We start from the raw sequence: 17,476 nt of genomic DNA on the forward strand, positions 1-17,476 counted from the left end.
GCAGCAGGCCGCAGCCCCTGGCCCCGCCCGGGCCCGCACCCACGACCCCCGTCCGCGCCCACCCCGCAGCGCGGCCCCCCGTCCTGGGCCTGCGCCCCGGGCTCTGGCTCGCGCCCGCGGGCCCTGCTGCGGGTGAAGGAGCCGCGGCTCCTTCTCCACGGGGCGGACCGGGCCCTGCGGCCGCGGCGCTGGCTCTGAGCCGGGAGGGGGGCGCGTTCTCCCTGCTCCCTCCCTCCCCGCGCCCCTCCTCCCGCCCGCCCCGCTCCGCAGGCTCCAGCCCGAGGGGCGGCCCGGAGGGGCGGTCACTGGGGTCCGCGGCCCGGAGGCTCGGCCGCTGCTGCAGGCGCTCGGCACCGCGGCCTCCCCAGCGCTGCCCGGCTCCGGGGCCGGCCGGCCGCCCGGGCGCCCTCTCCCGCGTCCGCTCCCGGGAGAGCGCGGCCGAGGAGGCGCGGGGCGCGCACAAGGCATTTCCGCCGCGCACGGAGGCCCAGCGCCCGGGGCCGCTCCCGGGCCCCGCCGGCCGCACCATGCGCGAGCCGGCCGCGGGCTGCTGAGCGCCGCACGCGGAAGCGGAGCCGCCGGCCCGGGCTCCCCGCGCTCCCCGCGCTCCCGGGCCCGCTCGGCGGGCGGGATGGAGCCCGCGACCGCGCCCCGGCCGGACATGGCGCCGGAGCTGACCCCCGAGGAGGAGCAGGTAAGGGCCGCGGCGGACCCCGAGGCCTAGGCCGGACCGGCCTCCCGCGGGCCCAGCGCTTGCGCTGCACCGGGGCCCGGTCCTGGCGGCGCCCTGCGCCCGGGCCCGTGGGGTGGCTTCCCCGCCCCGGGCCGCGCCCAGTGTCGTCATGCCCGGGACCGGGGGGCGCCGCGGGACCCGCACCCTGCCCCCGGACCCTTTTGTCTGCGAGGCCTACGGGGCCTTATATTGCCCTCCACTGCCTTGGGGGGGCATTAAAGTTCTTCGAACTGGGCGGGGGTCCATCTTTCCCCTGCGCCCTTCCTCCACCCCCGTGCTTGCAGAGCGCCCGGCCCTTTCTATACAGGGTTGGCTGCTCGCCCGGAGGGTTTGTGGTTTCTTAGGGGCAGGAGAAAGCTCAGTTTGGGGGTACAAGTTAGGCACTGGGTGCAGAGCTGCCTTGGACTTTCCGATTACCCCCCCCTCCCCTTCCCCCGTCTCAGGGCTGAGGCAGGGCTGCCTTGGGTCCTGGATCGCCAGGCCTTCCTTCCGTTGCCCCCATCAGCACCCCTATCCAGCCGCCCCAGTGCATCCCCTCGCCCCCCCTTCCCTCCCTCCCCCACCCTGGCTGATTGCCTCCAGCTTTCCGAAGGCCGCATTGAGCTCCATTGCCCCTGAAAGCGCAGATAGACCTCAGTCCCCAGTAGGAAATGGTTTGGGCACTTGGGAAAAGGCCAGTGCTCTTACAACTTTCCCTCCCCCACAGACGCGCTGCCCCCAAGATGGGAGAGGCTGCTGAGATTGGGAACCTTGAAGGCTTTTGTGTGTAGTCCTGAGCACTGCCTGTACCCAGGCTTAGCTGGCTGCTTATGCTCAAATATAGTTATAGCCTGATTCTGTTTAAAGAAGAAAACCTGAAAAATTTTTTTTAAAAAGGTGAACGTTGAAAGCTACCCAGGCCTTGTTTCCAAGGCCCACGCCAGCCACCACTCACTCTAGTATGGAAGGAGTCTAGTTTTATAAACTAATACTGGCTTACAGGCTGGCTTAAATAAAGAAGCCCCTCCTCTATGGGGATGGCTTTTGTCATGTGTGGCCTCAGATCACAGTCTTGTCTTTTGATGCCTTGAGATAAAATCAGCAGGAGAAAAAAAGAAGGATTCTGTTACATACAAGAAGCGATACCTTCCTGGTAACTACAGTTGGGTGCGACTGGAACAGGCTCAGTGCTAGAGGACAGCTGGGGTGCGGGGAAAACTTGCGTGCTGAAGTGTTGGCTCTAAAGGGACACATCTCACCGTTTCCCCCTTGGCTTCCAGGTGGGGCTTCTGGTTCTCTGATGTAAAGGCAGCAGCTTATCCTACTGGGAAACCAGCAGTATGTTGTAAATTATTACAGTATCGATAGTGATACTGACTTGATTATAGTCTGTAGATCATGTGTATGCAGGCAGGTGTGTTTCTTAGCCAGGAAAAACCGTATTTTTTCACAGGGGAATGACTGCAATAGGCATTAAACAAGACTGGGTGGGAAGAGTAAAATATTCATATATTTAGGTCAAGAAGGAATATGCTGGCCTCCCCCCCACCCCATTCGTTTTGTTGTCTCCGAAATGCCATATATTCTGTGGGCATTTCCAGATGTTGACACGCAAAGATGGAAGCAGCGTAGACCTCGTGATGGCGATGCCTGATCTTCTTATGTGTTAGTGATAGGGCAGGGCACTCTCTATTGTGAAGATTTCTGTGGAAATATGTAAGTCAAACCGGAGGGAGAGCATGCCAGCCTCCTGAAGGCTGTCACAGTGGGAGATGGCCCACTCCTTGCGCCTGGATGCTGTCCCGTGGCTCAAACCAGTTTCGGGACGCATTTGGAGTTGTGTTCAGAACTTTGGCCACGTCCTGGAACTGTCTTCAGTGTTGGACAATCTTTGTTCTTCTAGGACTCAATCTGACTTGGGGAAGTAGCTATATATATATGTTTATTCTTAAATATTTATCCCTTGAACTTACTGGTCCCATAGAGACTGGTGGAGCTACCAAGACTGTAGCCCACGGACACCCTTCAAACCTGGACTCCCTTCCAGGGGTCACCTTTCCGCCAAACAATAGACAGGCCTCTAAAGTGAACAGGAATGCTCCAAGGCACATACTCCCCCTCCCGCCTGCCCCCATCAACCATCTGAGACCAAAAGGGCAGCCAAACCCAAACAGACCCACTGCCACCAAGTCCATGCGGACTTATACTGAACCCCTATGGCATTCTAAGACTGTAACTGTTTACTGGAGAAGGAAGCCCAGTCTTTCTCCCTCAGAACTGCTGCTGGTTTCGAACTGCTGACCATGAGGATCGCAGCCCAATGTGTGTAACCACTACTCCACTAGGGCTTCTATAAAAGGGCAGTGTTTGCTCAAAAACCAAGTTCAGAATACAGGAAGGATTCCTGAATGAGGCAAATGAGAGCAGGGAGCCCAGGGAGGAAGAGGAAGCCTGCTGGTCCATTGAAGGGACTGCAACCGATGTCAGGGGACAAACTGTGTGTGCCTCTTCAGATGGCGTGGAGGCCCACTCGGTCTGTACACTTTCACCCAGACCACAGTAAAGCCATTGGGAAGAAAAGGCATCTTGGGAGCTCCTTTCATGGGGGAGGGGAGGGCTGGGACTGGGTTCACAGTTTCTGGCCAAAGTGAGATGTGGGTAAGCCCTCTTTGGCGAGTGTGAACTGCTTTTGAGACTTTTCTGGGGCAGAGCTCTCCTGAATGGCGCCTCCTTCTGTCAGTCCAGTTATGCCAGTCTGAAACCCTTATTCAAGAAGCCAGAGTCTAATTGCAAATCACCCATTCGGTTACTTCTTCCCCTCCACTTGCTGCCTGGCCTCAAAATAAGCATCCATAAGATGTTCAGTGTTTTTTTTTAATTCAATCCTTGCCTTTAATTCAATAATAATGGATCCTGTCTGACACATGTCCTATTAGAGCAGAAATTAACAATCAGATATATACTGAGCATAGGCTAAGCTTGAAAAACAGAAAACACTGTACGTGTGAAGATGACCAATGCCCAGCAGGGGGTTCAAGAGAAGTTAGAAACAAGAAAGGACCAAGATCTTCTACGACAGTTGTCGGAGCAATTATCTGGAGTTCTGTGCTTCGGAGTCTGTGGACTCCTTGGCTGGAGATGGAGGCGGGGCTGGGGGTAGGGTGAGGTAGGCCATGCTAGGATAAGGGGCTTGTTCTGAATTAAAGTCACAGTTGGCTTTGCAGTGTAGTTTGGCAACTGTCTTTTCTCTGGTGAGCATGATGGATCTGCGCCTGGTTACCTCAGAGGTTAGGTCTCTGTAGGAGATGTTAATGACTATCGGGACCTTCTGAGACATGGACTTGAACTCAGATGATCTGATGAATGGCTGACTCCTGCAGGTGGTTCCCACTGCACCTTTGGGTCCTAGAACTGCTCTCCTAGCAGCCCCTTGCACGTCAGCTCAGAGCTTTGCAAAGCACAGCTAGCCCTTCCAGCCGCCTCCGAAATAAGGCAAAAGGGAAAGGTTGAGTGTTTTTTTATAGCTCTTGGGTTCAAGGTTACAATGCGTTAATATGATCCGCTCAACGACTGCCATCGAGTCAGTGCTGACGCATGCATAGTGACCGCGGAGCACAGTGTAGAACTGCCCCCTTTGAGGTTCTGAGACTACCTGTTTACAGGAGTAGAAACCCCCATCTTTCTCCCGAGGAGCTGCCGTCTGGTGGTTTGGAACTGTTGACCTTGCGGATTACAGCCCTGTGCACAGCCACTAGGCCACCAGGGCTCTGATAGGGTCTGCAGCCTACAAACCAACTCACTGTCCTCCAGTCCATTCTGACGCCTGCCTTCCATCTGCCCCAGGCTGTCGATCTTCATGGTGTAGAATGAATGCCTCAGCCCTCCCTCTGTCTGGAAGGAGCTCCCGTTCATCCTGCAGCTCTCAGCTCACTGCCCCCTGGAAGGCCTTTCCTGCCCGCCCTAAGCAGCCTAGATCCCTGGTTACTGACTCGGACAGCGTCCTGGCGCTGGCACAGCACCCTGCCACGCTATGAGTTCACACTGGCGCTGTGGGGTACAAGGCTGCAGGCTCCTCAAGGGTAGGCGGGACTGCCCTAAGGGAGAGGATGCTGCGCCTCACCCAGCCTCATGGTTAGGACTTCCTGGACCTTCTGGGAGCGAACGGGGAGGAGTGCAGCCTGCAATTTGTGCAACTGCCGCTCTCCCAGGGCCTAATTTTTTTTTTTTACACCGTGCTGAATTCCTCAATCTTTATCTTACGTATTCTGCCAGAGAACTTTATTACAGCCAGTCAATTCTTTCCTTAACAATTCCCGTGGTATGTAGAACACCTTAAACACTTGCTTTTCACTTAGCCTCTCTGGCTTCTCTTATTCCTTTTCTCTGAGAGCCTAATTTTTAAGGACATCGCATCCGTGGATAGACTGAATTCTGTACATGTTTTATAAGGGGGGTGGGGTGTAATCATTATTACTTCAGAGTTTCATTTCCTGTCGGCCCATGTGTTTAACTGATGCGCCAAATCCTGATTCGCAAGTTTGATGTTTCTTGACTGTATAGTTTTCAGTTCTCAGTATTTATAGAGCCAGCAATTGAGTTGTACCCCCCCCCAAAAAAAAGAAAACAAAGGCTCTGCCCTAAACCATAAGTGAATAACAGTAACTATTTCCTGAGCTCCAGCCTACAGTCATGTGCAGTACACTTCACATACAGAAACTCCTCACGTGCACTTCACATACAGACACTCCTCACGTGCACTCCACATACAGACACTCCTCAAGTGCACTCCATATACAGACACTCCTCACGTGCACTCCACATACAGACACTCCTCACGTGCACTCCACATACAGACACTCCTCACGTGCATTCCACATACAGACACTCCTCACGTGCACTCCACACACAGACAGTTCTCACGTGCACTCCACATACAGACAGTCCTCATGTGCACTCCACATACAGAGAGTCCTCACGTGCACTCCACACACAGACAATCCTCATGTGCACTTCACATACAGACAATCCTCACGTGCACTGCACACACAGACACTCCTCACGTTCACTCCACATACAGACACTCCTCACCTGCACTCCACATACAGACACTCCTCACGTGCACTCCACACACAGACAGTCCTCATGTGCACTCCACATACAGACAGTCCTCACGTGCACTCCACATACAGACAGTCCTCACGTGCACTCCACACACAGACAATCCTCACGTGCACTTCACATACAGACACTCCTCACGTGCACTCAAATACAGATAGTCCTCACGTGCACTCAACACACAGACACTCCACGTGCAGTCCACACACAGACACTCCTCACGTGAACTTCACATACAGACACTCCTCACGTACACTTCACATACAGACAATCCTCACGTGCACTTCACATACAGACAATCCTCACGTGCACTCCACATACAGATAATCCTCACATGCACTCCACATACAGACAGTCCTCACGTGCACTCCACATACAGACAGTCCTCACGTGCACTCCACACACAGACAATCCTCACGTGCACTCCACACACAGACAATCCTCACGTACACTCCACACACAGACACTCCTCACGTGGACTCCACACACAGACACTCCTCACGTGCACTACACACACAGACAATCCTCACGTGCACTCCACACACACACTCCTCACGTGCACTCAACACACAGACACTCCACATGCACTCCACACACAGACACTCCTCATGTGCACTTCACATACAGACAATCCTCACGTGCACTCCACATACAGAGAATCCTCACGTGCACTCCACATACAGACAGTCCTCACGTGCACTCCACATACAGACACTCCTCACATACAGACAATCCTCACGTGCACTCCACATGCAGACAATCCTCACGTGCACTCCACACACAGAAACTTCTCACGTGCACTCCACATACAATCCTCACATGCACTTCACATTACATACACTCCTCACGTGCACTTCACAAAAAGACACTCCTCACATGCACTCCACATACAGACAGTCCTCACGTGCACTTCACATACAGACATCCTCACGTCCACTTCACATACAGACACTCCTCACATGCAGTCCACATACAGACACTCCTCACGTGCACTCCAAATACAGACAGTCCCCACGTGCACTCCACACACAGACAATCCTCAGGTGCACTCCACATACAGACACTCCTCACATACAGACAATCCTCACGTGCACTCCACATGCAGACAATCCTCACGTGCACTCCAAATACAGATAGTCCTCACGTGCACTCCACACACAGACACTCCTCACGTGCACTTCACATACAGACACTCCTCACGTACACGCCACATACAGACAGTCCTCACGTGCACTCCACATACAGACACTCCTAACGTGCACTTCACATACAGACACTCCTCACGTGCACTCCACGTACAGACAGTCCTCACGTGCACTCCGCATACAGACACTCCTCACGTGCACTCCAAATACAGACACTCCTCACGTGCACTCCAAATACAGACAGTCCCCACGTGCACTACACACACACAGACACTCCTCACGTGCACTCCACAAACAGACACTCCTCACGTGCACTCCACACACAGACACTCCTCACGTGCACTCCACATACAGACACACCACACGTGCACAACATACAGACACTCCTCACGTGCACTCCTAATACAGACAGTCCTCACATGCACTTCACACGCAGACAATCCTCATGTGCACTCCACATACAGACAGTCCTCACGTGCACTCCACATACAGACACTCCTCACGTGCACTCCACATACAGACACTCCTCACGTGCACTCCACATGCAGACAATCCTCACGTGCACTGCACACACAGACAGTCCTCACGTGCACTCCACATACAGACAGTCCTCACGTGCACTCCACATACAGACAGTCCTCACGTGCACTCCACACACAGACAGTCCTCACGTGCACTCCACATACAGACACTCCTCACGTGCACTCCACACACAGACAGTCCTCACGTGCACTCCACATACAGACAGTCCTCACGTGCCCTCCACATACAGAGAGTCCTCACGTGCACTCCACACACAGACAATCCTCACGTGCACTTCACATACAGACACTCCTCACGTGCACTCCAAATACAGACAGTCCTCACGTGCACTTCACATACAGATAGTACTCACGTGCACTTCACACCCAGACAGTCCTCATGTGCACTCCAAATACAGACAGTCCCCACGTGCACTGCACACACAGACACTCCTCACGTTCACTCCACATACAGACAGTCCTCACGTGCACTCCACACAAGAAAGTCCTCACGTGCACTCCGCGTACAGACACTCCTCACGTGCACTCCACATACAGAGAATCCCCACGTGCACTTCACATACAGACAATCCTCACGTGCACTTCACATACAAACAATCCTCATGTGCGCTCCACATACAGACAGTCCTCACGTGCACTCCACACACAGACACTCCTCACGTTCACTCCACATACAGACACTCCTCACCTGCACTCCACATACAGACACTCCTCACGTGCACTTCACATACAGACAATCCTCACGTGCACTTCACATACAAACAATCCTCATGTGCGCTCCACATACAGACAGTCCTCACGTGCACTCCACACACAGACACTCCTCACGTTCACTCCACATACAGACACTCCTCACCTGCACTCCACATACAGACACTCCTCACGTGCACTCCACACACAGACAGTCCTCATGTGCACTCCACATACAGACAGTCCTCACGTGCACTCCACATACAGACAGTCCTCACGTGCACTCCACACACAGACAATCCTCACGTGCACTTCACATACAGACACTCCTCACGTGCACTCAAATACAGATAGTCCTCACGTGCACTCAACACACAGACACTCCACGTGCAGTCCACACACAGACACTCCTCACGTGAACTTCACATACAGACACTCCTCACGTACACTTCACATACAGACAATCCTCACGTGCACTTCACATACAGACAATCCTCACGTGCACTCCACACCAGATAATCCTCACATGCACTCCACATACAGACAGTCCTCACGTGCACTCCACATACAGACAGTCCTCACGTGCACTCCACACACAGACAATCCTCACGTGCACTCCACACGCAGACAATCCTCACGTACACTCCACACACAGACACTCCTCACGTGGACTCCACACACAGACACTCCTCACGTGCACTACACACACAGACAATCCTCACGTGCACTCCACACACACACTCCTCACGTGCACTCAACACACAGACACTCCACATGCACTCCACACACAGACACTCCTCATGTGCACTTCACATACAGACAATCCTCACGTGCACTCCACATACAGAGAATCCTCACGTGCACTCCACATACAGACAGTCCTCACGTGCACTCCACATACAGACACTCCTCACATACAGACAATCCTCACGTGCACTCCACATGCAGACAATCCTCACGTGCACTCCACACACAGAAACTTCTCACGTGCACTCCACATACAATCCTCACATGCACTTCACATTACATACACTCCTCACGTGCACTTCACAAAAAGACACTCCTCACATGCACTCCACATACAGACAGTCCTCACGTGCACTTCACATACAGACATCCTCACGTCCACTTCACATACAGACACTCCTCACATGCAGTCCACATACAGACACTCCTCACGTGCACTCCAAATACAGACAGTCCCCACGTGCACTCCACACACAGACAATCCTCAGGTGCACTCCACATACAGACACTCCTCACATACAGACAATCCTCACGTGCACTCCACATGCAGACAATCCTCACGTGCACTCCAAATACAGATAGTCCTCACGTGCACTCCACACACAGACACTCCTCACGTGCACTTCACATACAGACACTCCTCACGTACACTCCACATACAGACAGTCCTCACGTGCACTCCACATACAGACACTCCTAACGTGCACTTCACATACAGACACTCCTCACGTGCACTCCACGTACAGACAGTCCTCACGTGCACTCCGCATACAGACACTCCTCACGTGCACTCCAAATACAGACACTCCTCACGTGCACTCCAAATACAGACAGTCCCCACGTGCACTACACACACACAGACACTCCTCACGTGCACTCCACAAACAGACACTCCTCACGTGCACTCCACACACAGACACTCCTCACGTGCACTCCACATACAGACACACCACACGTGCACAACATACAGACACTCCTCACGTGCACTCCTAATACAGACAGTCCTCACATGCACTTCACACGCAGACAATCCTCATGTGCACTCCACATACAGACAGTCCTCACGTGCACTCCACATACAGACAGTCCTCACGTGCACTCCACATACAGACACTCCTCACGTGCACTCCACATGCAGACAATCCTCACGTGCACTGCACACACAGACAGTCCTCACGTGCACTCCACATACAGACAGTCCTCACGTGCACTCCACATACAGACAGTCCTCACGTGCACTCCACACACAGACAGTCCTCACGTGCACTCCACATACAGACACTCCTCACGTGCACTCCACACACAGACAGTCCTCACGTGCACTCCACATACAGACAGTCCTCACGTGCCCTCCACATACAGAGAGTCCTCACGTGCACTCCACACACAGACAATCCTCACGTGCACTTCACATACAGACACTCCTCACGTGCACTCCAAATACAGACAGTCCTCACGTGCACTTCACATACAGATAGTACTCACGTGCACTTCACACCCAGACAGTCCTCATGTGCACTCCAAATACAGACAGTCCCCACGTGCACTGCACACACAGACACTCCTCACGTTCACTCCACATACAGACAGTCCTCACGTGCACTCCACACAAGAAAGTCCTCACGTGCACTCCGCGTACAGACACTCCTCACGTGCACTCCACATACAGAGAATCCCCACGTGCACTTCACATACAGACAATCCTCACGTGCACTTCACATACAAACAATCCTCATGTGCGCTCCACATACAGACAGTCCTCACGTGCACTCCACACACAGACACTCCTCATGTGCACTCCACACACAGACACTCCTCACGTGCACTCCACATACAGACACCCCTCACGTGCCCTTAACATACAGACACTCCTCACATGCACTTCACATACAGACAAGCCTCACGTGCACTGCACATACAGACAATCCTCACGTGCACTCCACACACAGACAGTCCTCACGTGCACTGCACATACAGACAGACAATTCTCACGTGCACTTCACATACAGAGAATCCTCACGTGCATTCCATATACAGACAATCCTCACGTGCACTCCACATACAGACAGTCCTCACGTGCACTCCACACACAGACAGTCCTCACGTGCACTACACATACAGACAATGCTCACGTGCATTTCACATACAGACAGTCCCCACGTGCACTCCACATACAGACAGTCCCCATGTGCACTCCACATACAGACCATCCTCACGTGCAATCCACATACAGACAGTCCTCACGTGCATTCCACATACAGACAGTCCTCACGTGCACTCCACATACAGACAGTCCTCACGTGCACTCCACATACAGACACTCCTCACGTGCACTCCACCTACAGACACCCCTCATGTGCACTTCACATACAGAGAATCCTCACGTGCACTCCACACACAGACACTCCTCACGTGCACTTCACACACAGACAGTCCTCACGTGCACTCCACATACAGACACTCCTCACGTGCACTCCACATACAGACACTCCTCACGTGCACTTCACATACAGAGAATCCTCACGTGCACTCCACACACAGACACTCCTCACGTGCACTCCACATACAGACACTCCTCACGTGCACTCCACATACAGAGAATCCTCACGTGCACTCCACATACAGACACTCCTCACATACAGACAATCCTCACGTGCACTCCACATTCAGACAATCCTCACGTGCACTCCACACACAGAAACTCTTCACGTGGACTCCACATACAGACAATCCTCACATGCACTTCACATTACAGACACTCCTCACGTGCACCCCACATACAGACAATCCTCACATGCACTTCACACACAGGCACTTCTCACGTGCACTCAACATACAGACAGTCTTCACGTGCACTCCACACACAGACATTCCTCACGTGCACTCCACATACAGACACTCCTGACGTGCACTCCACATACAGAGAGTCCTCACGTGCACTCCACATACAGAGAATCCTCACGTGCGCTTCACATTCAGACAGACAATTCTCACGTGCACTTCACATACAAACAGTCCTCACGTGCACTCCACATACAGACACTCCTCACGTGCACTCCACATACAGACACTCCTAACGTGCACTCCACCCACAGACACTCCTCACGTGCACTCCAAATACAGGCACTCCTAACGTGCACTCCACCCACAGACACTCCTCACGTGCACTTCACATACAGACACTCCTCACGTATACTCCACATACAGACAGTCCTCACGTGCACTCCACATACAGACACTCCTAACGTGCACTTCACATACAGACACTCCTCACGTGCACTCCACGTACAGACAGTCCTCACGTGCACTGCACATACAGACACTCCTCACGTGCACTCCAAATACAGACACTCTTCACGTGCACTGCAAATACAGACTGTCCCCACGTGCACTCCACACACAGACACTCCTCACGTGCATTCTGCATACAGACACTCCTCACGTGCACTCCACATACAGAAAATCCTCACGTGCACTCCACACACAGACACTCCTCACGTGCACTCCACATACAGACAATCCTCACATGCACTTCACACACGGACACTTCTCACGTGCACTCAACATACAGACAGTCCTCACGTGCACTTCACATACAGACATCCTCACGTGCACTTCACATACAGATACTCCTCACGTGCACTCCAAATACAGACAGTACCCACGTGCACTCCACACACAGACATTCCTCACGTGCACTCCACATACAGACACTCCTCACGTGCACTCCACATACAGAGAATCCTCACGTGCACTCCACATACAGAGAATCCTCACGTGCGCTTCACATACAGACAGACAATTCTCACGTGCACTTCACATACAAACAGTCCTCACGTGCACTCCACATACAGACACTCCTCACGTGCACTCCACATACAGACACTCCTCACGTGCACTCCAAATAAAGACACTCCTTACGTGCACTTCACATACAGACAGTCCTCACGTGCACTCCACCCACAGACACTCCTCACGTGCACTTCACATAAAGACACTCCTCACGTACACTCCACATACAGACAGTCCTCACGTGCACTCCACATACAGACACTCCTAACGTGCACTTCACATACAGACACTCCTCACGTGCACTCCACGTACAGACAGTCCTCACGTGCACTGCACATACAGACACTCCTCACGTGCACTCCAAATACAGACTGTCCCCACGTGCACTCCACACACAGACATTCCTCACGTGCATTCTGCATACAGACACTCCTCACGTGCAATCCACATACAGAAAATCCTCACGTGCACTCCACACACAGACACTCCTCACGTGCACTCCACATACAGACAATCCTCACATGCACTTCACACACGGACACTTCTCACGTGCACTCAACATACAGACAGTCCTCACGTGCACTTCACATACAGACATCCTCACGTGCACTTCACATACAGACACTCCTCACGTGCACTCCAAATACAGACAGTACCCACGTGCACTCCACACACAGACATTCCTCACGTGCACTCCACATACAGACACTCCTCATGTGCACTGCACATACAGAGCATCCTCACGTGCACTCCACATACAGACAGTCCTCACGTGCACTTCACATACAAACAGTCCTCAAGTGCACTCCACATACAGACACTCCTCACGTGCACTCCACATACAGACACTCCTCACGTGCACTCCAAATACAGACATTTCTCACGTGCACTCCACATACAGACACTCCTCACGTGCACTCCACATACAGAAAATCCTAACGTGCACTCCACACACAGACACTCCTCACATGCACTCCACATACAGACACTCCTCACGTGCACTTCACATACAGACACTCCTCAGGTGCACTCCACATACAGACAGTCCTCACGTGCACGCCACATACAGACAATCGTCACGTGCACTTCACATACAGACAGACAATCCTCACGTGCACTTCACATACAGAGAATCCCCACGTCACTTCACATACAAACAATCCTCATGTGCACTCCACATACAGACAGTCCTCACGTGCATTCCACACACAGACACTCTTCACGTGTACTCCACACACAGACACTCCTCACGTGCACTCCACATACAGACACACCTCACGTGCACTTCACATACAGACAGTCCTTACGTGCACTCTACATACAAAGAATCCTCACGTGCACTCCAAATACAGACAGTCCTCACGTGCACAACATACAGACACTCCTCACGTGCACTCCATATACAGACAATACTCACATGCACTTCACATACAGACACTCCTCACGTGCACTCCAAATACAGACAGTCCTCACATGCACTTCACACACAGACAATCCTCATGTGCACTCCACATACAGACACTCCTCACGTGCACTCCAAATACAGACAGTCCTCACGTGCACTCCACATGCAGACAATCCTCACGTGCACTGCACACACAGACACTCCTCACGTGCACTCCACATACAGACAGTCCTCACGTGCACTCCACACACAGACAGTCCTCACGTGCACTCCACATACAGACACTCCTCACCTGCACTCCACATACAGACACTCCTCACGTGCACTCCAAATACAGACAGTCCTCACGTGCACTTCACATACAGATAGTACTCACGTGCACTTCACACCCAGACAGTCCTCATGTGCACTCCAAATACAGACAGTCCCCACGTGCACTGCACACACAGACACTCCTCACGTTCACTCCACATACAGACAGTCCTCACGTGCACTCCACACAAGAAAGTCCTCACGTGCACTCCGCGTACAGACACTCCTCACGTGCACTCCACATACAGAGAATCCCCACGTGCACTTCACATACAGACAATCCTCACGTGCACTTCACATACAAACAATCCTCATGTGCGCTCCACATACAGACAGTCCTCACGTGCACTCCACACACAGACACTCCTCATGTGCACTCCACACACAGACACTCCTCACGTGCACTCCACATACAGACACCCCTCACGTGCCCTTAACATACAGACACTCCTCACATGCACTTCACATACAGACAAGCCTCACGTGCACTGCACATACAGACAATCCTCACGTGCACTCCACACACAGACAGTCCTCACGTGCACTGCACATACAGACAGACAATTCTCACGTGCACTTCACATACAGAGAATCCTCACGTGCATTCCATATACAGACAATCCTCACGTGCACTCCACATACAGACAGTCCTCACGTGCACTCCACACACAGACAGTCCTCATGTGCACTACACATACAGACAATGCTCACGTGCATTTCACATACAGACAGTCCCCACGTGCACTCCACATACAGACAGTCCCCATGTGCACTCCACATACAGACCATCCTCACGTGCAATCCACATACAGACAGTCCTCACGTGCATTCCACATACAGACAGTCCTCACGTGCACTCCACATACAGACAGTCCTCACGTGCACTCCACATACAGACACTCCTCACGTGCACTCCACCTACAGACACCCCTCATGTGCACTTCACATACAGAGAATCCTCACGTGCACTCCACACACAGACACTCCTCACGTGCACTTCACACACAGACAGTCCTCACGTGCACTCCACATACAGACACTCCTCACGTGCACTCCACATACAGACACTCCTCACGTGCACTTCACATACAGAGAATCCTCACGTGCACTCCACACACAGACACTCCTCACGTGCACTCCACATACAGACACTCCTCACGTGCACTCCACATACAGAGAATCCTCACGTGCACTCCACATACAGACACTCCTCACATACAGACAATCCTCACGTGCACTCCACATTCAGACAATCCTCACGTGCACTCCACACACAGAAACTCTTCACGTGGACTCCACATACAGACAATCCTCACATGCACTTCACATTACAGACACTCCTCACGTGCACCCCACATACAGACAATCCTCACATGCACTTCACACACAGGCACTTCTCACGTGCACTCAACATACAGACAGTCTTCACGTGCACTCCACACACAGACATTCCTCACGTGCACTCCACATACAGACACTCCTGACGTGCACTCCACATACAGAGAGTCCTCACGTGCACTCCACATACAGAGAATCCTCACGTGCGCTTCACATTCAGACAGACAATTCTCACGTGCACTTCACATACAAACAGTCCTCACGTGCACTCCACATACAGACACTCCTCACGTGCACTCCACATACAGACACTCCTAACGTGCACTCCACCCACAGACACTCCTCACGTGCACTCCAAATACAGGCACTCCTAACGTGCACTCCACCCACAGACACTCCTCACGTGCACTTCACATACAGACACTCCTCACGTATACTCCACATACAGACAGTCCTCACGTGCACTCCACATACAGACACTCCTAACGTGCACTTCACATACAGACACTCCTCACGTGCACTCCACGTACAGACAGTCCTCACGTGCACTGCACATACAGACACTCCTCACGTGCACTCCAAATACAGACACTCTTCACGTGCACTGCAAATACAGACTGTCCCCACGTGCACTCCACACACAGACACTCCTCACGTGCATTCTGCATACAGACACTCCTCACGTGCACTCCACATACAGAAAATCCTCACGTGCACTCCACACACAGACACTCCTCACGTGCACTCCACATACAGACAATCCTCACATGCACTTCACACACGGACACTTCTCACGTGCACTCAACATACAGACAGTCCTCACGTGCACTTCACATACAGACATCCTCACGTGCACTTCACATACAGATACTCCTCACGTGCACTCCAAATACAGACAGTACCCACGTGCACTCCACACACAGACATTCCTCACGTGCACTCCACATACAGACACTCCTCACGTGCACTCCACATACAGAGAATCCTCACGTGCACTCCACATACAGAGAATCCTCACGTGCGCTTCACATACAGACAGACAATTCTCACGTGCACTTCACATACAAACAGTCCTCACGTGCACTCCACATACAGACACTCCTCACGTGCACTCCACATACAGACACTCCTCACGTGCACTCCAAATAAAGACACTCCTTACGTGCACTTCACATACAGACAGTCCTCATGTGCACTCCACCCACAGACACTCCTCACGTGCACTTCACATAAAGACACTCCTCACGTACACTCCACATACAGACAGTCCTCACGTGCACTCCACATACAGACACTCCTAACGTGCACTTCACATACAGACACTCCTCACGTGCACTCCACGTACAGACAGTCCTCATGTGCACTGCACATACAGACACTCCTCACGTGCACTCCAAATACAGACTGTCCCCACGTGCACTCCACACACAGACATTCCTCACGTGCATTCTGCATACAGACACTCCTCACGTGCAATCCACATACAGAAAATCCTCACGTGCACTCCACACACAGACACTCCTCACGTGCACTCCACATACAGACAATCCTCACATGCACTTCACACACGGACACTTCTCACGTGCACTCAACATACAGACAGTCCTCACGTGCACTTCACATACAGACATCCTCACGTGCACTTCACATACAGACACTCCTCACGTGCACTCCAAAT

General features: G+C 52.7%; 1 protein-coding gene across 1 annotated transcript in view; it reads left to right on the plus strand.

The window, feature by feature from the left end:
- The first annotated feature begins 293 nt into the window (after positions 1–293).
- Positions 294–17,476, plus strand: part of PTPN9 (protein tyrosine phosphatase non-receptor type 9) — a 104,006-nt gene continuing 86,823 nt past the window's right edge. The window contains exon 1 of the mRNA XM_075536159.1: positions 294–694. Coding sequence (XP_075392274.1) covers positions 632–694 — 63 coding nt within the window. The 5' untranslated portion in view covers positions 294–631. The remainder of the gene's footprint in view (positions 695–17,476) is intronic.

This window comes from Tenrec ecaudatus, chromosome 17 (assembly GCF_050624435.1).
Source record: "Tenrec ecaudatus isolate mTenEca1 chromosome 17, mTenEca1.hap1, whole genome shotgun sequence".
Taxonomy (NCBI): Eukaryota; Metazoa; Chordata; class Mammalia; order Afrosoricida; family Tenrecidae; genus Tenrec; species Tenrec ecaudatus.